At 39.6% G+C, this 26,974-nt stretch overlaps 1 protein-coding gene across 3 annotated transcripts; it reads left to right on the top strand.

Moving 5' to 3' along the window:
• Window positions 1-1,015: 1,015 nt before the first annotated feature.
• LOC105007151 (C-type lectin domain family 4 member E-like) lies at window positions 1,016-18,167 on the top strand. 3 transcript variants are annotated; one of them, XM_029117537.2, is made up of 7 exons: window positions 1,016-1,109; window positions 10,938-11,069; window positions 11,707-11,739; window positions 13,265-13,444; window positions 14,627-14,754; window positions 16,663-16,781; window positions 17,467-18,167. In XM_029117537.2, exons 1-7 carry the CDS (start codon window positions 1,034-1,036, stop codon window positions 17,642-17,644), a joined length of 846 nt encoding a protein of 281 aa, XP_028973370.1. In that variant the 5' UTR covers window positions 1,016-1,033; the 3' UTR covers window positions 17,645-18,167. The 3 variants fall into 3 exon arrangements, with proteins under 3 accessions (XP_028973370.1, XP_028973371.1, XP_028973372.1); XM_029117539.2 differs by lacking the exon at window positions 1,016-1,109 and adding an exon at window positions 4,299-4,888; XM_029117538.2 differs by lacking the exons at window positions 10,938-11,069; window positions 11,707-11,739.
• Window positions 18,168-26,974: the final 8,807 nt, after the last annotated feature.

Raw genomic sequence — 26,974 nt, forward strand, 5'->3', positions numbered from 1 at the left:
GCAGATTTGTCAAACTCTTACCCATAACCTAACCCTCAAGTCTGATAAAGCCAGTTTGCTGTAGAAATATCTACATTTTCTTCTGGTTCTCAAAGTTTATTCACACGCACACACACATAAACAAATACAGTTTGTTAGTCAAAAGCCAGTTATAACCATTTACTTAATAACACTCATTTTCACAACTAAATAATAATTACCTACTGTATTGTGCCACCCTTGAAAAATATGCGCAACGCTCTTTATATTCTTGTACTTTCTTTCAAAATATTCACAAAAATGTCATCTATAATTAAAATTATTGCCAGAAATTGTTATGAGAAAAATCTAACATGTTCACCCCATTCATATTTTTTGACTCCACGCACGGTGCAGAGGATGTTTCAAGTGGCCAATGAATCTCCAAGGATCACAGTTGGAGAATTGCAGACATTTGCTGGGTATTGGAGTCAGAAATTGCCCCTGCATAACCACAAGTTGTTTGGGACGGCTGCAATAAAAAAGCCTTTGCTATCATCAAACAAAAAAGTTAAGCGCCTACAGTTTGCCAAACACTACTGGAACGTTTAATGAAGACCAGATTCTATTGTCAAATGAGACTATAATGGAGCTTTTTTGGAGACAAACACCAGAGGTGTTTTTGGGGTAGACAGAAAGATAGCCATGCAGAAAAGTACCTCATCGCCACTGTGAAATATGGGTATGCCACTTTGACTGAAAACGGAATGATCAGTCTATAATGTTTATGGTAGGTTTATTTGAACAGTGAGAGACAGAATAACAAAAAAAAAATCCAGAAGAACGCATGTAAAAAATAATTGAGTTTGGAATCATGATTGATTGTTTCTGTGGACTGGTGTCTTTTATATTGGTAACAAGCTGAGATTAGGAGCACTCCTTTAAGAGTGTTCAAATACTTTTTTCCTCTCACTGTAAAGTTATTATAATTATTAAGGAAAAGACACGTGTGAAAACTGTGATGCTGAAGACACCTTCCTCTTTTGGTCAGCATTACAAGAGAGCACTTGAAGCAATGATGATGTCTGATGAAAGTGCCTACTACAATGAAAGAACAACTCGGCACCAAATCCAAGATGATCGGGCTGAAAGTGAGTTTTGTCTTTATTATTATTATTTTATTAATGTTCTTTGTTTTCAAGCGTCATTGTACAATAAAACACAGACTTATCGGGGCTGCAGTGGGTGCCCAAGCTGGCATGGGGACTCAGGCATTTAGGTCAAGTTAATATATATTGATCTCAAAAGTCTGATGCCCCAGTCCAATATTGTTCAGCTTACCATAGGCTCTAATTTGTTTTGTTTATTTCATCAAATTAGGAGCCCTGGTGAAATAATCTCTTGGAAAATAGAATTTGGGATTTGAAAACTTTGCAAACTGCAAAACTAATGGTTGCTAAGGTTTGACATTATGTATTCTAAGTTTTCATATATCTCTTTGTCAATACTCTTTCTAAGCAAAACTGATGTGACTGTTTCTAAGCAAAATTGAGGTGTCTCTAGTCTATCCCAATGGAGAGTCATCCAGCTACCGCCTCCAATAAACACCACTCAGAAAACCTCCAGTTACTTAATCACTGTTGACTAAATTCTCTGTTTTGTAATGTCCTTTTTATTGTTGAGGAAGCAATTCTTACACAGAATGTGCAAGTAATTTCCTTCTTGTTTTTGAGTGTGCAAGAGCAAGTAGAACAGATGTCACTAGTAAGATTTGTGAATGATTAATTTATTGATTTATTCATAATGTCAGCATTCAAATGCATACTATGATTTTCCAGCTGTCAGGATAGCTTGCTTGGGGTAGGTACTTGTAATGGTATCTGTTTGGCTGTCAGTTGTATATTTGGCAACAATACGCTTCCAAGATCAATTACATAAAAAGGAAGAATGAAAAAGGATCCATTAATGTCACTGGTAAGGTATGAACTCCCTTTCCCAGGTCATTTTGCTCTTTTATTAGAAAAAATACTGTTTCTAACCATAACTGTTGGGGAGATGTCCAAACATTGTTGACTCACAGCCCTTCCAGCTGCAACCTCGCAGTCCCACCCACTCACTTAACCACCACTTACTAAATCACTGTTGACTAAACTCATTCCGCTTTGTCATTTCCTTATTTTTGTGTGCAAATCTGACCCAGAATGAGAGATTACTACCTTTTTTTCATTCCTTTTCACTCTTTTTTGAGAGTGCAAACAGCAAATCAAAACAACTGGTAGAGCAGGTATCACTAGTAAGAATTATTTATACTTTTTGTTGATTTATGGATATTGCTAGTTCTCTGCATGTTTTCAGACCCCTTCATTTTTCCATATTTTGCTAATTAAGGAGCATAATACACATATCCTAACAAGATGTTACAGTCCCCAGCAAAGCTGGTAACAAGAATACGCATAATACCATATCATTCACGTTTTGATTGTTATTATTATTAAAAAAAATTTAAATACACTAAATGTTGTAAATAAAGTATACAATAAATACATTATCTACATTTTATAAGGTTAGACAGCATTAGTAGTAAATGTAGGGTATAATGTGTCAGAATGGTGATTTATGACCAGGGCGGGACATCCAGATTGATGTTACAGATGTGTGGGACTTCAGTTGTGACGTATGGACTTCCTGTATGACGTGTTTTAGGGATGGACTTCTGGAGTGACCTATGCATGTCTGGTGACTTTGTAATTTATGATTACATTGATGTGTCTATGTTTGATGTTTTACAACAACTGATGAGCAACCCAGACTAGTGTTATAACAGGGGGGTTATGTTTGACGTTTAACAAATGTGTCTTAGGGTTCCGGAATGTTAAATTCCCAGGCAAAAAATAAGTGTTTCAACGTTTCAACCCATTTTTCATTTTAACAAGAGATGGGCCTTAAGATCAGATCTGCCCTGTAGTAATGGTTCCCTAATAACCACTATTACAAACTTTAGTATATGCAGATTGAAAAACATCCTGTGTCTTACGGTTTGTAGTCCAACACAACACAACAGCAAACATACATCGCATGAGCAATGCTATTATTTTGAAGGAACGGTCATGGCCTGTGCCGAGCAGACAATATGTATAGGTTGATTGTGTGGCGGTCGTGGTTTAAAATATTGTTAAAAATAAAAACAAGGATTTTGTTTCATGTGTATGTAGGTGCAATGGTGAATGTTGTAATAAAAATGGTTGTTTTAAGTCGGGATTAACTTTTAAGTAGCATTATATGGCAAAACGTTACTGTAATGAATGGTGGTGTTGTGGGAGCAAGGAACCAGGTGCAGGCAGGAGTAGTCGGTGTTGAATCTTTAATTTAAAAGAACACCTAGCATAACAAAACACAATGAAAGAAAAGGGCTGACTTCAGCAGCAAAATAAATGTAGCAACAAGTATAAGGAACCTACATTTGGCAGCAACACACATGCCAACAAACATGACAACAACAATGATCCACACTGTGGGGAGCAGAGGGGAAACATTTAAACACATACAAATTAGCAAACAGGGACCTGGTGTGAACGATAATTGAAGACATGTGACACAACAAGTCCGGGATGCATTCATGTGATGGTTGGAACTGAAGGTGTATGGAACGGTGGTGCTGCTGCTCACCATACCATGACTGTTACAAAGGTATCTGGAAGGTAACGTATAAATTTGCATGAACAACGGTGAATCGTTGACAGGTCAGGATATGTTATTTCAGGTAATCAAAACATTTCGTAAAGGTGTCTTTTGAAATTGTACAACGGGGATCAACGCAAGATTGTTTTACTCACATTGGTAGAAATGTTTAACAGGCAACGTTGATTAAAAAACAGTAGAATACCGATTTGTGTTAGTGTGGGCGGATGCTGTGACTTCCAGGTAAGATGTGTTGCATTCTCATAATGACCAACTTGTGAAATCAGATTTTTGATTGTTGAATTATGGTCTTGTGTTTGTTAAATGTTGAACAGATTAATGGTGATACGGTGACAATAGCCAGCGTTTATATGTAAGCATATGAGTTTATCGTTAATTTATATAAATATATGATGTGATGTCACGGCTGAGCTGTGATAACTAACGAGAACGGCGTTTCTACCGGACCGGAAGTATCAATATATTTGGTTGTCAAACGTCAACAATCATCAGTTACGTTTCTAAATAGTTACGTTTATCCAGAATTTTAATCATTGTAGCCTGTATAGTTCTAACACAATTTGAATCTAACGTGAAGAATGATGACATGTAACCAATGACAAAGTTAAGAGGCGTGACTTGCTGGAGGCGCCCCGGCTGCGATGTAAAGACAGTATTTAACCCCGCAGCATCCACAGAAGTGGATATGTATAAGTATGAATAAGTTATTTTATTTGATGTAATTTATTTGAATTGTGTTGCAAATACAAATGCTAACAAACGACATATTTGAACTTTTTAAGAATGTATAAATACATTTTACGATTGAGCAATCCATGCATTTTTAGCTGCAATGGTTGAGTGGTATTAAACACCAGCCGTGTTTGGTAAACACATTTTTGGGCCTTCAAATCTTGGTAAGTAGACTTTTGACATTATTGTTAATGAGCTTTAAGTACATGTATATGCTTGTTAATCCTTTTTGTAATTAGACCAAGTGAACAGCATCTGTGTCAGATGGACTGGGTGGTTGTGATCTTACACAACCTGAGCAGATACTTTTTGTGTACATTTATTTACAGAAATGTTTAGTCTTGTACTAAAATGTTATTAACAATTACGACAATATGCATACAGCTGAACCTTTGTACTCTATTTACCAACCAACAGATATAGGACACCTCGGTGATGATACAGAGAACATCACCATAATGGATTAGGTTACGGACACCCCACCTTGTGGCTGCACAGCGTGAGGGGATTTTTGTTTCATTGTTTTCTTTCATGCTTGAAAGCTGAAGGTAATATGGTCAACTAGTCAAAACTGTGATGTATGTACATTTTTGTTTGATTTAGAATATTTTAAACTGTAAGTGGCTCGTTATTTACATGTTAAGCTAGAGAAATGGCAAAAGATCATGCTAACACCAGACTAGACACGGAACAGCCAACAACCTCTACACATAATCAATCGATCACACCCCAAAATAAAAATGAACCAACCGTTACTTTGTTACACAGCCATGCACACAATAATCCTCAGATACAAGGCTTGTTAACCGAGCTTAGTAGCCCCCATTTTTCACACAATCTAGTTGACTCTCTTTCGAGCTCTCTGATGAAAACTCATGCAGTGATGGCGATGTTAGAGTTATACACTCACCTAAAGGATTATTAGGAACACCTACATTTCTCATTAATGCAATTATCTAATCAACCAATCACATGGCAGTTGCTTCAATGCATTTAGGGGTTGAAGCAAACTGAATGTCAGAATGGGAAAGAAAGGTGATTTAAGCAATTTTGAGCGTGGCATTTGTTTTGGTACCAGACGGGTCGGTTTGAGTATTTCACAATCTGCTCAGTTACTGGGATTTTCACGCACAACCATTTCTAGGGTTTACAAAGAAGGGTGTGAAAAGGGAAAAACATCCAGTATACGGCATTCCTGTGGGCGAAAATGCCTTGTTGATGCTAGAGGTCAGAGGAGAATGTGCCGACTGATTCAAGCTGATAGAAGAGCAACTTTGACTGAAATAACCACTTGTTACAACCGAGGTATGCAGCAAAGCATTTGTGAAGCCACAACACGCACAACCTTGAGGTGGATGGGCTACAACAGCAGAAGACCCCACCGGATACCACTCATTTCCACTACAAATAGGAAAAAGAGGCTACAATTTGCACGAGCTCACCAAAATTGGACAGTTGAAGACTGGAAAAATGTTACCTGGTCTGATGAGTCTCGATTTCTGTTGAGACATTCAGATGGTAGAGTCAGAATTTGGCGTAAACTGAATGAGAACATGGATCCATCATGCCTTGTTACCACTGTGCAGGCTGGCGGTGGTGGTGTAATGGTGTGGGGGATGTTTTCTTGGCACACTTTAGGCCCCTTAGTGCCAATTGGGCATGGTTTAAATGCCACGGGCTACCTGAGCATTGTTTCTGACCATGTCCATCCCTTTATGACCACCATGTACCCATCCTCTGATGGCTACTTCCAGCAGGATAATGCACCATGTCACAAAGCTCAAATTATTTCAAATTGGTTTCTTGAACATGACAATGAGTTCAATGTACTGAAATGGCCCCCAAAGTCACCAGATCTCAACCCAATAGAGCATCTTTGGGATGTGGTGGAACGGGAGCTTCGTGCCCTGGATGTGCATCCCACAAATCTCCATCAACTGCAAGATGCTATCCTATCAATATGGGCCAACATTTCTAAAGAATGCTTTCAGCACCTTGTTGAATCAATGCCACATAGAATTAAGGCAGTTCTGAAGGTGAAAGGGGGTCAAACACAGTATTAGTATGGTGTTCTTAATAATCCTTTAGGTGAGTGTACAACGTAATGCGTTTGACAGTGTTGAATTACTACAATTGATACATTTACAAAATACTGGTGAAGTTGGTGATTTTGGCACATTCTAGGCAAGTATTATGGCAGGCTTGGATACTTTGATTGTTAGAGCTTCAGACTTTGTACTCAGGCCTGGAGATCGTCTGCAGATTGAATTGATTGGTGAATCTCTGATATCCCCCATACATGTGACCATATGAGCGGATGAATATAATGAACTCAGTGTTGGTAATTTACTTGAAAGTGTTATGCAGAGTAATGCTGAGATTATGATTGATGAATCACTAGAACTGGTGGTACAAATTGTCAAAAACCGTGTGGGCGGTGCCCCGCGATGTAAAGCTCAAACACTGTTGATTGTGCAGATTATCAATAAACAAAGAAGGCATTTATATTTGGCTGTGAATAATGATTCTACATGCTTTTCAGTTTGTTTGATGGGTCTGTTGAACCCGCAGTACACATATCCTGAGGTCCTGGTAAGTGGTTGTGAGTTACATACGGGCGCTGGTTTAGCTTTAGATGATTGTGTGGCATTCACAGATATTGTTCGCTTTGAAGAAATGACAGGGTGTAAAATTGTTGTCTTTCATCGAACATGGGTTGGTCACTTTACCAAGGACACCCACCCTAGAACTGTCTTTATGTATTACACAATGACCATTCCTATGGCATCATGAATCTGAAGGGTTTTCTGGGTGTGTCATATGTCTGTGACTGGTGCTATACCGGTTTCAACACACGTGGTGATCTTGGTTGTAAACATAGCTGTAGTGTCTGTCCTCATGAAGATTGTCATACCCAACCCCGTAACACAAAGCAGTGCCCTGACTGTAAACGGATATGTTATTCAGAGTTTTGTTATAGATAGCATAAACGCTTGAAGCACCACAAAAGTGTGGAGCGTTGGGTTAGTCTGTGTGACCAGAAGAAATACTGTGTCGATTGCGGACGTTATTACAATGTCAGTATTACCAACTATAATGCGCACAAGTGCCCCAATTGTAATGTGGATGTTGCGGTTGAAATGAATCATCAGTGTTTTATAAAACCCTCCAATTCCGAGGACCCCAGTGAGCGCTATATATTTTATGATTTTGAGACAATTGCCTATCCGGTGAATGGTGTACACACTGCAAGTGTTGTGTGTGCAATAAGCTTTGATAACAAAATGTGGTGTTCAGCCGGAGATGATTGTGTTGCTGCTTTTTTCCAAAAGTTTAGGTCAACCGAAATATAATGACTACAAATTTATAGCACACAGCTATAAAGGTTTCAATGGTTACATCTTGATGCAGTACCTTGCTAACAATGGTATTGGCACGACACTTGTTGCTAATGGTAGCAAGCTCATGATTTTTACAGACAGCTCATTCAATCAGAGATACATTGATAGTCATTGCTACCTACCGATAAAGCTGTCGGCCTTGCCACGTGCTATGGATTTTAAGGATTAGAAAAAAGGCTACTTTCCTTACAAGTTTAACATCAAGCAGAATGAGAACTATGTTGGCCTCCATCCGGAACCACATTACTACGATGTGAATACCATCATGACTAAAGAAAAATATGAGTTTTTGCAAAGGTATGCAACTGTTTTCCGCAGACCCCTTTGTCATGCAGGATGAAATAAAGAAGTTCTTGAGAACTAATCTAACATTTTCTTCACAAACGTCAGCAGGCTTCATCTTAATATTCCGATGGTAGCTATGGTTGTATCCATGAACTAAATCTTGAATAACCTCAACATAGCGATGAATGTTGGCAGCTGTGAGATACCTCCAAATTCGTGATGTAATTGTTTTATTAAATCTCTCAACGATACTCGCTTTGACATAATTTCCTGAAGAATTTTTTTTATGATATACTTCTTCATTATCATTTCAAAATGTGAATAAAAAACTCCTTCCCCTTGTCCGTTTGGACATTTTGTCTTCAAATGCTTGCTTTACCTTGATAGCGCTTTTATTTCTCAGCACACGAATCCATGCGTATTTGCTTAATACATTTATGCATGTTAACATACATTTCATGTTATCGTTTTCCACACTGTAAGCACTCATGTCAACCAAATCCAGCTGAAATTGTGAATTTATATCATGAACAATAACTCTATTTCTTTGAAATTTTATAGTTACAGGCCTGTGTAGCATGTATGTATCCTGGGCGAGCATCCAGTCATTGGCCTCATCCATTTTTGAGGATCTCCCCGGTTTTCTCCAAGTACACTCTTTTCAAACCCTCTCTACCCACATAAGCACCAGGTTTTGCCAGGTCGTTGTAAATACTTTTCATAACCTGTTCAGACATTGTAGAGTAGTCGAGCAACAATGAGAAGTAATACATGTTTAATTTGAGTTTTCGAAATTACACACCCAAGATATTCAGAAAAGTTACACAAACATTCAGTTTTCTCATAGGGTCTGTTTATGTACATGTTAACACGAGAACTGAAGTTACCCATCCTTAGACAATAGACTCTTTTGCTTTTGTCGCACCATGACGCCACTGCGTCACATACTGTAATGGAAATTTGGAACTAAGGTACATTTGAGAAATGTCTGTCTTTCTATTGGCTGGTATGTAGATATTTACTTTGATTGTGACACACGTCTGTATAATATCAGAGGATTAACAGGTATTTGGGCCATGTCCTCCTGCCTAGACAAAGAAGGGTGTCAGTCCTTTCTGTTTCTTAGGAATGTAGGAGAGAGGGATCTGGTATATGTCCTAGGGGGCATTCTTGATTGGTAACAGTAGATTATAGGGTTAATCATCTGCCGACCTGTAGGTTGTCTAGATGCTTTAAGTTGCCCTTAAGGGTTGAGAAAGTTAACCAGATGGGGGAAGACAGCATGTCCCTTGTGTCAAGCCCAGTACATGTGATAGAACAAAGGGCATGTGTTCGATTGATATGAGACCGATGGGCAACAACTTACCACACCCCTTTTTCTATGTAATAAATACGGATTTTTCATGTATGGAGTTAGAGACTCCTCGGATGATTATGTCTGTAAGCGTTTGATGCGTCTCTCATATTTGCATAATAGTTAATAAAAATTTTAGAATGTGCCAAGAGAACTTTGTCTCTGTTTCTTACTCCTTTAAGAGTGTCGATACATGGAATTTCCATCACAATTCAGCACCCTCATTAAATGAATCCATGTATTCATCCCTGTTCTCACTCAGTCTCAGTGTGATGTTCGACTCCAACTTGAACTCATGCAGAAAGTTCTCAGTGGCCACGTGAACATCGGTCAGCAGTTGCATGAAACCCTGATACGTTCAAAGCCTTGACCAACACACGTTTCAGTCGCAGTGTTAAAACTTTCGATGTCATGATGCCACGATGTCATCATAATGGGTCTGGTTCGGGTGTTCCACTTCACATCCGATGCATGCTTTGTGTAGAATAGCCCCAACAACGTTTTCCAGAATCATACCCATTGTTGCTTCGATGTTCTTTAAAACTTTTGGTACAAGGTGTTTGTCCATTTTGTGATAGCTTTTCTTAGCATTTGAAATGTATGACAGATTAAGAGGACCTAGCTGATCACCAATCCGGTCAATCCAGTGGTAGTTTCTTGCTGGGTATGTCAGTGGAATTGAGCTGTCGGGGTCAGGGGTTCCGTAGAAGGCTTCAGCGTTGTCATCCCAGGCGTCACACAGCCAGTCCTCAGCCTTGGGTTCTTCAATTACCGCTTGGTTGTAATCTTGAGACATGTTTCGTAAATTCTTCAGACTGCTTGATAGTCACAGGTCTGTTTTTATGCTGTGTTGAGGACAGTGTTAACGTAAAGCGGGGCTTCAGGGTCTTACGTCAGTCAAACAGTCTGCAGTCACAATTTAACCAGTTGACATTTTCTGGAAATTTTCTGGAAATGTAATTCTGTGCTTGTGGAAAAACACTATGCTACAGGCACATTGTAAAAACCACCAGTTGTATGGCATTTGTTATACCACTTGTCGGAAGATAAAATCCCGGCGGGTTTATAGAATTGCTGGACCCTGGCCCCCTTTTGTTGAACACCAATCATCTTACCGCTGATACAAGACGTATTTATTGCCTGGGAATTTAACATTCCGGAACCCTAAGACCGATTTGTTAAACATCAAACATAACCCACCTGTTATAACACTATTCTGGTTTGCTCATCAGGGTTGTAAAACATCAAACACGGACACATCAATGTAATCATAAATTACAAAGTCACCGGACATGCATACATCACTCCAGAAGTCCCACCCTAACACACGTCATACAATGGAAGTCCATACGTCACAATGGAAGTCCCACCCTACAAACCGGATGTCCCACCCACCTGTCACATCAATCTGGAGGTCCCGCCCTCCAGGATCATAAATCATGCTGTTTTTAATCAAGGCACCTAGGCGTAACATTATTTCAACTTCTATCTGTATTTTTGTTTTTCAGAAAGTGATCCCTTTCCCAGAGTGGCGTCAAATGTTGCCGCTCCTCAGTTGAGGTCTCGGAGAGTTACTGTGTTAACCCTAGCGTGTCTCTGGGCTGTACTGATGGGCCTGGCAATTGCTTGGGGAGTGTTCTGTGAGTATAGAATCACATTAATACAGTTCCCATTAAGTTCCCATTAATACAGTGTTGATATGTGCTGTGCTGGCCTGACTACTTACTGCATCTACTGTGTCATAGTCCTGGAACCCTGCTGAAAATTAAAGGGAATACACAAATATATTTTGCCTTGCAATATCAGAAAATGGCCATAATAGATATGCAGTAAAATTCGAATGACAGTGTTTCACAACAATTACAAAAAGTGATTTATACAAAGAGCAGAATTTCTGTTGGCCAGAAGAAAGTGCATCATTTTGTATTGGCAAATTGGAAAAGCTCTTTCCTCTCTACTATCATCTTCACTAATGTTTAAAATATATACAAATATAGTTTTTACATTTACATTTTACAAGCTGGTTGACATTTAAAAAAAATACATGTAAACAGCTTTTGTTGTAAGTTAGCTATAGCAGGTGCAAATTAACTGAATTTTGTTGTACTGTACTTGTACTTGTTCAATGACAGTAATGTTAAATCTAATTCACATTAAGGATATAGCTGTTAAACATCCAAGACAGTCCAGTACAGTATGTTTAAGGACTTCTCCATATTGTGAAACACAAGAAAACATTTTTACATTCTTCTATACATCTACAAAAATTTTCTTCAGATGCTTCCAACAGGATGAAGAAGAATATATGCGGTAAGAATATCCATGATCCAGAGATCATTGCACCTTTCAAAAAATGCTGGTCTCTACTGTACAGTTTGTCAATTGTCCTCTAACTTTATTGTACAGTATGTCAATTTGCCCATACTTTATTGTAGATTCTCACTAGCTCTGTCTGTTTAGTTTGGCAACAATCGTTGAACTGCAGTCTTAAAATCTCCTCAAAGATGTTCACAGTCTGGGTTTGGTTCAAGGACATTCACAGACTCCAGCTTTGACTTGACTGTGGGTTGTTGTCATGCAGAAAGTTGAATCTTCATCCCAGTCGGAGGTCATGTGAGTTCTGGATAAAGTTTTCTTAAGGACCTCGTGTATTTTGTTTGGTTCATCCTTAATGCAATCTGGACCTTTCTCCTGGTACCTCCTATTGAGAAACATTCTCATAGCATGATGCTCCCTCCACCATGCTTGTAGGGGAGGTATTAGGCCCTCTACAATAAAGGTGTGATTAATGGAGGGAAATTTTCTCCTATCTCTGCAGAAAAACTCGGAAACGCGGAAAAGTGAATGTTTAGTTGTTGGACACCTCCTGATCAAGGCCTTCTTACCTTGCTACATAGCTTTGCTGTGTGCCCTCCTTAGGAAGAGTCTTGGTGGTTCAAAACATCTATTTCACAATGAAGGAGCCTATTGTGCTACTAAGAACTTTAAGTGCTTCAGACAAAAAAAAGTAATGCCTCAACACAATTCTAAGGTCTATGAAAAGTTCCTTGGACTTCATGTCTTGACTCTGACAAGCACAAATCGTGTCCAGTCCAATGAATTTTCCACAGCTGACTCAACCAATCAAAGTACACAGGAAGCCTTAGAGATGAATTTGGATGTATGGGAGATATTAAGGTTTTCCTTTTTCAATGAGTGGGCACACATTTTGTTTTAAATGTTTGCCTTGTCGCTATGGGGTAATTTGCAAAAAGTGAAAGCAAAAAATATATATTTAAAATGTATAAATTAATTCTATAATACAACAAACATGGAGAAAGTGAAGGGGTCTGAATACTTAAGCTATCTAGTGACGTTGTCTACCATTCTTTACAGCCTATTGAAGATAAACAAGCAAACTGTATATTTTGGGATTCAGCAGTTGTTAGTTATTGATGTTCTGTGTTGAACTAAGCCTACCACAACTACATAAAAAATAATTCCAAGACAATATCTGTAGTAAAATTATGTGCATTCACTTATAAGAAATTAAATCTATGATAGTCAATTACCGCACAATTTATCAAAATGTACAAACAAGCAATACTCAATGCAAAAAGGGCAATACAATAAGCTACTAAAAGCAGCTATGATGTATTAAACAAACTTTTATTCTCTGAAGAGAACAAAACCTCATATTTTAGTGAGAAATAATGTCCCTTGATTATTCCATTTTAAGAATGTACTATAACTGTCTCACTAGATAAAAGGCTCTGCTAAATGAACCAAAGAAAATGGAGATGAGTCATTGGTGATGTTGCCTCTGACACCCTGTGTTGTTGTGTCTGTGTTATAGAGATAGATATGGCTGTGACAAGTGAAATATCTATAGGAGAGACATGCAAGTTCCCCTTCGTATTCAACGGGGACACGTATGACTCGTGCACCAGTGCTGGACGGGGCGATGGTAAACTGTGGTGTGCCACAACCAGTAGCTTCGACGCAGATGATCAATGGGTCTTCTGTCAAAAAATTGGTGAGTAGCTCAGAGGTAAAAGAATGAAAAGAATAAACCATAGTCAGCAATAGGAACCACTCACAATTATTATAAATTGCATTAATATATTCAATAGTTTATGGTCCAAACACAGTTATAAAATACATTAAAAACAATTACTCTGATGCAACATTTATCAGACATCCAATACTGCATGACAGTCCTCAGATTCTGTGGGAACATCGTGTTGCTGGAGATGTCATCTCTCTCCTGCAGGGTGTACATTAAGTTGTAACCGGTGATGTTGACATCATGAAGTGTGACAGATCATCACTCAAACTCTGGCTTCTGCCAGATGCACAGTACACCATCATTTGGCTCACGATCTCTTTTGGTTCCACTACAATATGATTTGTAGCTGCTGAGTATGATGAGTCTGGCCATCTTTTCTTATGTACTTTACTTGCAGTTTGCACAGATACTGGCTCTCAGTGTAGTTTTAGTTTTTTTTGCTGCTGGAGTCCTCTCTGCGCATTCTTCATTATATGAAGATTGTAGACATTACAGATTAGCCAACTTGCTAAACACCCTGCCCATTATATTTTGAGTTTGTAAAGCTTTGCCATACAAACAAAATGTGGTAATAACAAAAATACATTTAAAATATGGACGGTTTCAAGGTTACATGTTGGTCTATAGTTTCAATATAAACAATACTTGCACATTTGTATGAGTAAAATAAGCTTAATACACACACACACACACACACTACTGAGAAGTGATTATTGATCATTTGTATTGAGCATTTATACACCACATAAGAATTTAAAATTCCTTTTGTTGAAATGCTGTTTATAGAAATATTTATTTTATGGCATCATCTATTCCAGGATAAGGGAGTGGGTTTGGGAGGGAAATCCTGGTCATCCTCAGTAACCTGGTTCCCAGCATTCAACCCAAATCCCTCCCTGACCAAATAAACACCAGGAGATATACAGATGTGACAGAATTATATCCTCCTTTTGTTATATAATTAAATGTAAATGTTCAATAGTTTGTACTTTCCACTTCAAGGTCAGTGGAAAAATGTCCACTCCAAAATGTCAGACATTATTTCCCATAATGAAAGCTGAATCAAAACCTAGAAGACATGTCCATGGATTATAATCTACTAAATAATTTAAAACATTGAATTCAATTTCTTCCCTCTCTTTCTTCTAGCTCCTTTGGAGTTCTTCAAAGGATCATCGTACTATTTCTCTGAAGACAAACTGACCTGGGAACAGAGTCAATATGCCTGCATCCGTGAAGGAGGACACCTGGTCATCATAGAGAGTCAGCAGGAGCAGGTATGGAGTAGTGAACAGTAAGATAATGTATCATAATGTATGAAGTAATGAACAGTAAAATTATTTACCAGATAATACACCATGAGGTATGGAAAAATGATCAATAAGATAATGTACCATGAGGTATAGAATAATGATCAATAAGGTAGTGTATCATCTGGTATGCAGTAATGAACAGTAAGATAATGTACAGTGGGGAGAACAAGTATTTGATACACTGCCAGTTTTGGTGGTTTTCCCACTTACAAAGCATGTAGAAGTCTGTAATTTTTATCATAGATACTCTTCGACTGTGAGTGACGGAATTTAAAACAAAAATCCAGAAAATCCCATTGTATGATTTTTAAGTAATTCATTTAAATTTTACTGCATGACATAAGTATTTGATACATCAGAAAAGCAGAACTTAATATTTGGTACAGGAACCTTTGTCTGTAATTATAGAGATCATATGTTTCCTGTAGTTCTTGACCAGGTTTGCACACACTGCAGCAGGGATTTTGGCCCACTGTTCCATACAGACCTTCTCCAGATCCTTCAAGTTTCGGGGCTGTCGCTGAGCAATACGGACTTTTAGCTCCCTCCAAAGATTTTCTATTGGGTTCAGGTCTGGAGACTGGCTAGGCCACTCCAGGACCTTGAGATGCTTCTTACGGAGTCACTCCTTAGTTGCCCTGGCTGTGTGTTTCGGGTCGTTGTCATGCTGGAAGACCTAGCCACAAACCATCTTCAATGCTATTACTGAGGGAAGGAGGTTGTTGGCCAAGATCTCGCGATCCATGGCCCCATCCATCCTCCCCTCAATACAGTGCAATCGTCCTGTCTCCTTTGCAGAAAAGCATCCCCAAAGAATGATGTTTCCACCACCATGCTTCACGGTTGGGATGGTGTTCTTGGGGTTGTACTCATCCTTCTTCTTCCTCCAAACACGGCGAGTGGAGTTTAGACCAAAAAGCTCTATTTTTGTCTCATCAGACCACATGACCTTTTCCCATTCCTCCTCTGGATCATCCAGATGGTCATTGGCAAACTTCAGATGGGCCTGGACATGCGCTGGCTTGAGCAGGGGGATCTTGCGTGCCCTGCAGGATTTTAATCCATGATGGCGTAGCGTGTCACTAATGGTTTTCTTTGAGACTGTGGTCCCAGCTCTCTCCAGGTCATTGACCAGGTCCTGCCGTGTAGTTCTGGGCTGATCCCTCACCTTCCTCATGATCATTGATGCCCCACGAGGTGAGATCTTGCATGGAGCCCCAGACCGAGGGAGTTTGACCGTTATCTTGAACTTCTTCCATTTTCTAATGATTGCGCCAACAGTTGTTGCCTTCTCACCAAGCTGCTTGCCTATTGTCCTGTAGCCCATCCCAGCCTTGTGCAGGTCTACAATTTTATCCCTGATGTCCTTACACAGCTCTCTGATCTTGGCCATTGTGGAGAGGTTGGAGTCTGTTTGATTGAGTGTGTGGACAGGTGTCTTTTATACAGGTAACAAGTTCAAACAGGTGCAGTTAATACAGGTAATGAGTGGAGAACAGGAGGGCTTCTTAAAGAAAAACTAACAGGTCTGTGAGAGCCGGAATTCTTACTGGCTGGTATGTGATCAAATACTTATGTCATGCAATAAAATGCAAATTAATTATTTAAAAATCATACAATGTGATTTTCTGGATTTCTGTTTTAGATTTGGTCTCTCACAGTTGAAGTGTGCCTGTGATATTAATTACAGACCTCTACATGCATTGTAAATAGGAAAACCTGCAAAATCGGCAGTGTATCAAATACTTGTTCTCCCCACTGTACATGCATTTCAGTTAAATATCCACCTGTAGATTTAAATACATGGGTATAATATGTTAAAAACGTCCTACTGGTGTTTCCCTCTACATCATCTTTGTCTCTCCTCCATAGGACTTCATTAGAAAGAAAGTGGGAAACACTGGCAGTAATTACTGGATTGGAATGACAGATATGAAGGTGGAGGGAGTTTGGGTCTGGATGGACAATACAACCCTTAATGACAACATCAAGTAAGGACATGTTTAAGGATTATTGGTACTATATATATATATATACACACACACACACACATAGACACAGATAAATATAATATCACACTTGTTGGAATTTCTGTGGGATCTCCTTGGGGGCAGGTGGAGATCAAAGCAATCAGTGAGAACAGCCTGGGAGTACTTTGGCAACCTCCCCCAGGAGAGGTCGCTGTCTCCCCAGGGAGAGGTTGCTGTCAAGCAGTTTTTTCCTTGGCTGGTTACATACTCCTACATACTGTAATACCAGACGTGTTGAATTTAGAACATCAATTCACTGCTAATCAATGAATCAACAATTCATCTGTTTGTTTGATGCTATTCAAAATACTTGGTGTAATAAGTTGGTTAAAACCCTTGCAAAAAATCCTGACATTATACCCTAAACCACTGAACTTAACATCTTGACCCCCAAGCCTGATGAAGGTATAGTACCTGACTGGCAAATTTTCTTCAGGTTCTCATGGTTTAGTCACACACACACCCACACACACACACACAAACACATTTAGTCAATCAAAGTGCAGTTATAACCTTTGACTCAATTACAAACACATTCTCACATCAATAGAATAATTAGTTAAAGAATATAGTTTTATAACCCATGTGTTTCCTTCTGTGGTTACATACATTTATGGAGTAATGGTTTTTCTCCTTCCTGTTCTAGGTACTGGGACCAAAACAGTGGAACAGATATCAGTGACTTTCCGGAACCAAATAATTTGAAGTCACGTGAAGACTGTGCCCAAATGGGTCAGCGCTGTTCTGATCAAATCAGTTGTTGGATTGACACTGCATGTGATGAACCATCTAAGAGAATATGTGAGAGTCATGCAGCCAGATAATCATTCAAAATGGAGAGTATATTACATTATAACAAGCAAAAGGCATTTGGTAGTATATAGTGCCACTTTCACAGGCACAGATAAGACCTATTCCTGGAAGAAACACAGTCAGTAGAGATAATCTATATTAAATGCTTTCAGTCCAGGACCAGACATGTGTGCCCAAATTTTAATTTGAAAAAATTGATTTTAATCCATTAGTTAATTGGTACATTTAAACTTGTGTCGACCAGTGTTTTGATTTTGGATATTGTACTTTCTCAACATATCCAGCTGGATGTGACATATTGTACTTATATGGAAAGATGGATACATTTTCATAATATTGGGGTTCTGATCTTGATAATAGAACATTTATTATATATTGTTTGATTTATTAACTTGATCCATATTTTCTGTCAATATTTCTATTAATGGTTTAGCATGTAATTTCAACCTCATTTTCATAAATATAACTAATTTTGTTATAGCTAACTAGCAATGGGATAACATATTTGAATTCATTTTTTTTCTTTATTAAAAAATTAAGTAAACATGAATTGTCCTGTTAATTCCCTCACAATTTCAGAATAAACTATATATATATATATATATATATATATATATATATATATATATATATATATATATATATATATCTCACGTGTTATTAAATAATGACCAGGTCTAGAATTTATCAACATTTTAAAGGAAAAAAATATCTTAGAAATAGTAAGACAATAGGTTCACAATAAGTCACCATAACAAGACTACATACAGGGAGTACTGAGTCAGTAGGGTTTCCACTGTGCTGCTGGTTGAGATGGACGAGCATTTCCTGTTTCATCATCAGTGAAGCTCAAGTGTTTTTCAGGGCATTTCATGTCCATTGCTACATCCCTTCATGCTAAACTGCACGTTAAGCGTCTTCATAAGTGTCTAGCTGTTGGGGCTCTTGCACTAATCATTTTTGCGTATAACATGAATTTTAGGGACTTCCCCAATCTGTAACATAAGGCTGGAAATTGTTGACAAAGAAACAAAAAAGAATAGAAACAAAAAAGATTTGGCGTTGTCATCCTAAAGAGCAGAGAATCTCCCACTGATTCGTTTCTGGAAGCAGCAGCACAGGGACGCTCCAACATGTATTACATTCTGCCCTCTTCATGCTTCAAGCTGCACTGCAAAGAATAGACAACTGTCAGTCAATTTCCATGCTTCCTCTCCTACTCTCTTTTATCCCAAAAACATCAACCTTTCTTTGAATGACCTGGGCTCTGGTGCATTTCTGACACATCTAGGATGTTGAAGAACATCTCCATGGGCTACTGTGCCTTCATCCTCTCACAAGAGTAAGTGCCAGTAACCTGTGCAACAATCAGTAAATAAAATAATGAATACATGCACCTGATAACTCATGTCTTGCATAGTAACATGTGAAAAATTGCATCAAAGCATTGTTTTAATTTATCAAATCAAAAACATATTTAAATGTATATTTTATTGAATGTAATTGTCTCTGTATTGTTCGCAAATTCAATGAGCATTTCAGCAAACAACAACATGTCTTATTATTATGGGGCAGCTAAAATAATCTGGTAATAGAAAAAAAACTTATATTAAACTTGAAAGATGAAACTTGAAAAAGTAACATACCTTAGGAAGGTTTTTAACCTTTAACTTTGTTCCTGTTGTAATCCAGGACAGCGTTGGGCTTCTTGTCCTCCCTGGTTCTCAAATCGGCATCCCTGTGCAGTGTTGTCATCTGGAGCACAGCCTTCTTTTTTTTTGGCAAGTGTTTGTGAATCGGTGAAGGCAAATTTAGAAGAAAAATTCTTCCTGTCCTTGGAAGGCAGGAGGCAAATCCGGCTTGTTCCTTCTGACTGTCACCACCATGTTCATTTTCTTTTGGAGAAGCTGCTGACCAAGGGCATAATGGATGCCTGGTCTTGTATCACGGTTGTCGTAGTGAATCACCCATGACAACACGTGAATTGTCTGGAGTGATATAGGTGCATGAAAAATTGCTGGACCAGACTTTGTATCCCATAACCTGGTGGTAGATATGTTTCTGGATTTCTACACACCGGACAACTGGACCTCTATCCAGTCAACCTCCTTCCAGTTGTCTTTGGAAATGTGTCTCCATTCCTCGTTGGTGTTTATCACTATAGTTTTGATTGACTCTGTCAGGAACAGTTCAAAGTAGGACTTTAGGTAATCAACCCGGAATATGGCGTATCTTGTTGGCCCCTGGGGTTATAATGATATAATTTCCAGCTGACCTCTCTCCTCAGGTGGGGATGAAGACCAGGACAAATATTCATTCTTTGACCAGAATGTAACAACAACCTCATCACTGGGCCCTCTTCCTCATCACTGGATTGTTCCACATCGGTTGTCTCTTGGTCTGGATCATATTCTGTGTTGTCTTCAACTTCTGACACTTCGTCCATTTATGCATCTTCACTGTCAGTTTCCTGGCATCTCTCCTCCTCAACAGTGTCATGATCAAAGATATGATCAAGAGCCTCACATTCAGTAAACTGTTTGGTCTTTGTGCTGCCACAGAATTAATTGTGAACTAGTCCTATAAAAAGCTTTATATACCAGAGCTGCGAGAAAAGTTCTATATATTATTAAATCAATATTGACATTGTTTGTAAAAACCGACAGGTGTGGTTCCCACAGGGGAAAGATTCTATTGGGGAAAGGTTCCTGTGAGGTTTGGCATGGAAGCCAAGAAGGTGAGTAAGCTGTTTGTGTTTGTATGCTCAAACAAACATGCATGTGGGGGCAGAGCCAAAGGCAGATGTGTTGCGAGCTGGCACTTGCCCCAGTACTTTGTACACCCAGTATCAGGAGACTAACCATACTACTGACCTGTATACCCAGCATCAGGAGACTGACCATACTACTGACCTGTATACACAGCGTCAGGAGACTGACCATACTACTGACCTGTATACCCAGCATCAGGAGACTGACCATACTACTGACCTGTATACCCAGCATCAGGAGACTGACCAGACTACTGACCTGTATACCCAACATCAGGAGACTGACCATACTACTGACCTGTATACCCAGCATCAGGAGACTGACCATACTGCTGACCTGTATACCCAGCATCAGGAGACTGACCATACTAGTGACCTGTATAACCAGCATCAGGAGACTGACCATACTACTGACCTGTATACCCAGCATCAGGAGACTGACCATACTACTGACCTGTATACCCAGCATCAGGAGACTGTCCATACTACTGACCTGTATACACAACATCAGGAGACTGACCATACTGACCTGTACACCGAACATCAGGAGACTGACCATACCACTGACCTGTATATCCAACATCAGGAGACTGCACCTGGGTAGATCCTCGGTCCTGTTGGGGGTCCTGTTTGGTGCTCTGGGGATGGATGGGCCTACAGGAAGAGTGACACTAATGAAGAACACAGACAACATGTTACTCTATGAATCAACATACAGTATCTCACAGAAGTGAGTACACCCTCACATTTTTGTAAATATTTGATTATATCTTTACATGCGACAACACTGAAGAAATGACACTTTGCTACAATGTTAAGTAGTGAGTGTAAAGCTTGTAAAACAGTGTAAATTCACTGTCCCATCAAAATAACACAACACACAGTCATTAATGTCTAAACCGCTGGCAACAAAAGTAAGAACACCACTAAGTGAAAATGTCCAAATGGGGCCCAAAATTTTGTGTGGCCACCATTATTTTCCAGCATTGCCTTAAACAGATGAACTGATTTACGAGTAACCCTTTAATCCGCTGGTGCCGGTCAAGTATGCCCCCTACGCAAACACCAGACCCCTCTCTAACACATTCCTTTTCTCATCCAAACATGGGAACTCAGTCCTTTAATCAGTAAGAATACATCAATTCAAGAAATTTCCCTGACAAGACCCAGACCATGACACTCCCACCACCATGAATGACTGTAGACAAGACACACTTGTCTTTGTACTCCTCACCTGGTTGCTACAACACACGCTTGACACCATCTGAACCAAACAAGTTTATCTTGCTCTCATCAGAACACAGGACATAGTTCCAGTAACTTCTTTGGTCGACCATGGCGAGGCCTGTTCTGAGAAGAACCTGTCCTGTTAAACCGCTATATGGTCTTGGCCACTGTGCTGCTGCTCAGTTTCAGGGTCTTGGCAAACTTCTTATAGCCTAGGCCATCTTTATGTAAAGCAACATTTATTTTTTTCAGATCCTCAGAGAGTTCTTTGCCATGAGGTGCCATGTTGAACTTCCAGTGACCAGTATGAGGGAGTGTGAGAGCAATGACATCAAATTTAACACACCTGCTCCCCATTCACACCTGAGACCTTTTAACACTAACGAGTCACATGAGACCGGGGAGGGAAAATTGCTAATTGGGCCCAGTTTGGACATTTTCACTTAGGGGTGTACTCATTTTTGTTGCCAGCAGTTTAGACACTTGAATTTTTGTATACCGTATCGCTCGACACGTTCAATAAATGTGTAATGAGTTCTAAACCCACACATTGTCACCTATAGACCCAATTCCAACAAAATTACTTAAGGAGCTATTTCCTGTGCTAGGTCAGCCAATGTTGAACATAATATATTGCTCCCTTTCCTCCGGATGTGTACCAAACTCACTAAAAATAGCGGAAATTAAGCCTCTTCGAATTATAATTGCATCTGGATCCCGACATACAAGTATTTGATACACTGCCGATTTTAGAGGTTTTCCTACTTACTAAGCATGTAGAGGTCTGTAATTTTTATCATAGGTACACTTCAACTGTGAGAGACGGAATCTAAAACAAAAATCCAGAAAATCACATTGTATAATTAATTTGCATTTTATTGCATGACATAAGTATTTGATCACCTACCAACCAGTAAGAATTCAGGCACTCACAATTAAAAATGTTATTTAAGAAGCCCTCCTATTCTCCACTTATTACCTGTATTAACTGCACCTGTTTGAACTCGTTACCTGTATAAAAGACACCTTTCCACACACTCAATCAAACAGACTCCAACCTCTCCACAATGGCCAATACCAGGGAGCTGTATAAGGACATCAAGGATAAAGGTGTAGACCTGCACAAGGCTGGGATGGGCTACAGGACAATAAGCAAGCAGCTTGGTGAGAAGGCAACAACTGTTATTAGAAAAAGTATTAGAAAATGGAAGAAGTTCAAGATGAGGTCAATCTCCCTCAGTCTGGGGCTCCATGCAAGATCTCACCTCGTGGGGAATCAATGATCATGAGGAAGGTGAGGGATCAGCCCAGAACTAAACGGCAGGACCTGGTCAATGACCTGAAGAGAGCTGGGACCACAGTCTCAAAGAAAACCATTAGTAGCACACTATGCCATCATGGATTAAAATCCTGCAGGGCACGCAAGGTCCCCCTGCTCAAGCCAGCGCATGTCCAGGCACGTCTGAAGTTTGCCAATGACCATCTGGATGATCCAGAGGAGGAATGGGAGAAGGTCATGTGGTCTGAAGAGACAAAAATAGAGCTTTTTGGTCTAAACTCCACTCGCCGTGTTTGGAGGAAGAAGAAGGATGAGTACAACCCCAAGAACACCATCCCAACCGTGAAGCATGGTGGTGGAAACATCATTCTTTGGGGATGCTTTTCTGCAAATGGGGCAGGACGACTGCACTGTATTAAGGGGAGGATGGATGCAGTGTGTGCAAACCTGAACAAGAACTACAGGAAATGTATGATCTCTGTAATTGCAAATATTCTCTGTACCAAATATTAAGTTCTTCTTTTTTGATGTATCAAATACTTATGTCATGCCATAAAATGCTAATTAATGACTTAAAAATCATACAAAGTGATTTTCTGGATTTTGGTTTTAGATTCCGTCACTCACACTTGAAGAGTACCTATGATACAATTACAGACTTCTACATGCTTTGTAAGTGGGAAAACCTGAAAAATCGGCAGTCTATCAAATACTTGTTCTCCCCACTGTATTAAACAATTATAGGCCAATATCGAACCACTCGTTCCTCTCAAAAATCTGTTTGCCAACAATTGAATGCCTTCCTGAAGACAAAATACATTTATGAAATGCTCTAGTCTGGTTTCAGACCCCATCATAGTACTGAGACTGCACTTGTGAAGGTAACAAATGATCTTCTAATATCCTCAGACAAAGATTATGCATACGTTCTTTTGCTTCTTGATGTTATTGCTTCTTTTGACACTATTGATCACGCCCTTCTCTCAGCGAGACTGGAAACCCATATTGGGCTACGTGGACATGTTCAAGCCTGGTTTAAAACGTATTTATCTGAAAGATATGAGTTTGTTAGTGTGGATGGAATATCCTCTGACAAGTCAAAGGTATGTTATGGTGTTGTCTCCAGGCACATTTCTGGACCCATTATTGTTTTCACTATATATGCTACCTCTGGGTGATGTAATCCGGGATCACAATGTCAACTTTCACTCTTATGCTGATGACACACAGTTATATATTTGAATGAAGCATGGAGAAGCCCCAGAATTAGCTACTTTGGACGCATTAGTTTCTGATATTAGAAAAGTGGATGAAAGAGAACTTCTTGCTTTTAAACTCAAGAAGAAAAGAAATGCTTGTTTTAGGACCCAAGAAACAAATAGCTTTGTTAGCAGATCTCACTGTGAACTTTGACGGCTGCATGGTTGTATCCCAAAAAACTATAAGAAACCTTGGCGTTACACTTGACCCAGACCTCTCCTTTGATGAACATATAAAATATGTCTCAAGAGTTGCTTATTTTCATCTTCGAAATATTACAAAAATTAGAAACATTTTATCAAAAACCGATGCAGAAAAAAAAATCCATGTGTTTGTTACTTCTAAACTAGATTACTGGAATGCTCTTCTTTCCGGTTACCCTGACAAATCAATAAATAAACTTTGGCTGCTAGAATCCTAACTAGAAGAATACAATTTGAACACATTACTCCTGTCCTGGCATCCTTACACTGGCTGCCTGTTAGGGTTAGGGCTGATTTTAAGGTTTTATTGTTAACCTATAAATCAATACATGGACTTGCTCCTACATACCTTGCTGAAATGATCCAGTCATACATACCTACACATAACCTACGATCGCAAGATGCAGGCCTTTTAATTGTACCTATAATCTCTAAACAAACAGCCGGGGGCAGGGCCTTTTCTCATAGAGCTCCACTACTGTGGAATGATTGGACAATTAAGGTTAGAAATGCCAACTCAGTGCAAACTTTCAAGTGTCTACTAAAAACTAATCTCTACAGCACAGTGTATGATTAGGTGTAGCCTGGCCCGGGGGCGTGAAGGTGACCAGTAGGCTTGATACTGTCCACCCTTGCTGTCTTGCCAGGTGGGCTCTCGTCGCCTCTGGGATGCCCTCCCTCCAATACCTTTTGGGGGAAGAGTCACTAGCTTGTTGTTGTCTCACTGTTGCGCACTTGTGCAATTGGGCTGTACGCTGCTGGCAATAATCTGCCCTCATTCAGGGGGGTTGCGGTTGGTGGGTGTCCCTTTGGTTGGTGCCTGGCAATGTGGTTGGATTGATTTCCTGCCTGTTGGGCCCTGTCCGGGGCCTCCCCCGGGTAGGGCCACAGTGTCGCCGGACCCCCCGTCTCAGTTCCAAAGTGTTCCTCTGTTATGGCAATTCCATCGATCGACACTCTTAAAGGAGTAAGAACAGAGACGAAATTCTCTTGGCACGGTTTAACAGTTTATTAATTTTTTGCAAATAAGAGAGATGCGTCAAAAGCTTACAAACATAATCGTCATAGATACAGTAGTATTATCAACAGTCCGTATTTATTACAGTGAAAAAGGTGCGTGGTAAGTTGTTGCCCATCTGTCTCGTGTCACATATGTTTTTACCCAAAGGGAGGGCTGTCCCCCCACCTTATCCTTAACTCCTGAGGAGTCACAATGTCTGGACAATCAACAGATAGACACTAAATGCTTATACAGATTTACGAATTTACGAGTAACCCTCTAATCCGCTAGTGCCGGTCTAGGATGTCTCCTAGGCAAACACCGGATCCCTCTTGGCATCTTTAACTAGTAACCCATTTATACATGTATAGGGCGACCAAGTATACATCAGTGCAAGAATTTCCACAACACCTCCTGGTTGTGTTGCAGATCAAGACAATGCCTGACAATTTCAGCCGCCACTATGCAGACACCTCCCCCTCCCCCATGTTGTCCCTTTCCCACCTCTCAGTGAGAGTGGTTCAGATGAGCCGTAGGCAAGTATCGTTGCGTTTGATTGTTTTAAGTTACAGTTTCAGCTTATCATAAGTGACATCATCAACAATATTCACACGTGCTCCTGAGTCAGTAATGACGTCTACCATGTTGCTCACAATGTTGACAACGTGTGGTTGGGACGGTGTCTGTAACGTACACACAACATAAACATAATCATCGTCAGAGCTTGGTGGGGTGTCTGTTTTTTTTTTTGCCTTCTTTTCATCAATTAACCAAATATTGTTAACTGGGTTTTGGCCACTGTTGAGCTTGTCTTTTGGTGCTGGTCGGAGTATATCTGGTGTATCGTGATTTACAGCACTTTTGCTGAAATGTTGGTAGATTGGCCATCTCGGTATTGTAAACTGCTAGCGTGCTTGTCTAGCTAGCTAACTTATGGTGTCGATAGCCGTGTTTACTCACTGCTCGTAGTTCTGGGTCACACTTCTATTATTTTTATTGTGTGTTATCCTCGTCGCCAGTTGTAATGTTTATCTTCATTGTAATTTGCACATGCTTACAATAAAGCAGTTCCAGACGTTCTCACATTTGGTTTGGAATTGTATTCCAATCATACATTTTGACATTCTGACTACTTCTGTTCCTGCTTGTGCTTATCCCTTTTGATTTCTATCTCTAAAACCCAGAACTGAATTTTTTGTTGCTTGCAAGAATACATGTAGTGAACTAAAACATTGGTAATCTCTATTATTGACCAATGACCATTGGTGCGCGTTGTTTTCCATCACCAAGGGAATTGACCCCTTTGCCTTCCCATCATTCCTACATTGTTTCCAGACAATATGACATAGTAGACGTGCTGTTTCTGATTGGCCTACAATGATTCAAGCTCCAAACAAAGGAAGAGTCGGATTGTCCATTTTCGTAACGCATATAATGTTGGCCAGTTTTGGTCCACATCGTCTTTTTACCTCACACAGGCTGTGATCGCCATAGGAACACAAACTGTGTATCAATCTCTTCGTTAGAATGTCTAGACAGGCCAGCTGACAGTCTTGCCTGGGCCCGGGATGAGATAATCTTAGATGGGCCCCCCCGCGCCCA

Source organism: Esox lucius, chromosome 24 (assembly GCF_011004845.1).
Source record: "Esox lucius isolate fEsoLuc1 chromosome 24, fEsoLuc1.pri, whole genome shotgun sequence".
Lineage (NCBI taxonomy): Eukaryota > Metazoa > Chordata > Actinopteri > Esociformes > Esocidae > Esox > Esox lucius.

Excerpts from the sequence above, each read along its gene's own strand:
- LOC105007151 (XM_029117537.2), top strand. The coding sequence starts at position 1,034 with ATGATGATGTCTGATGAAAGTGCCTACTACAATGAAAGAACAACTCGG. Across the intron at positions 1,110-10,937 it reads CCAAGATGATCGGGCTGAAA|AAAGTGATCCCTTTCCCAGA; the intron begins GTGAGTTTTGTC and ends TTTGTTTTTCAG. Across the intron at positions 14,755-16,662 it reads TAGAGAGTCAGCAGGAGCAG|GACTTCATTAGAAAGAAAGT; the intron begins GTATGGAGTAGT and ends TCTCCTCCATAG.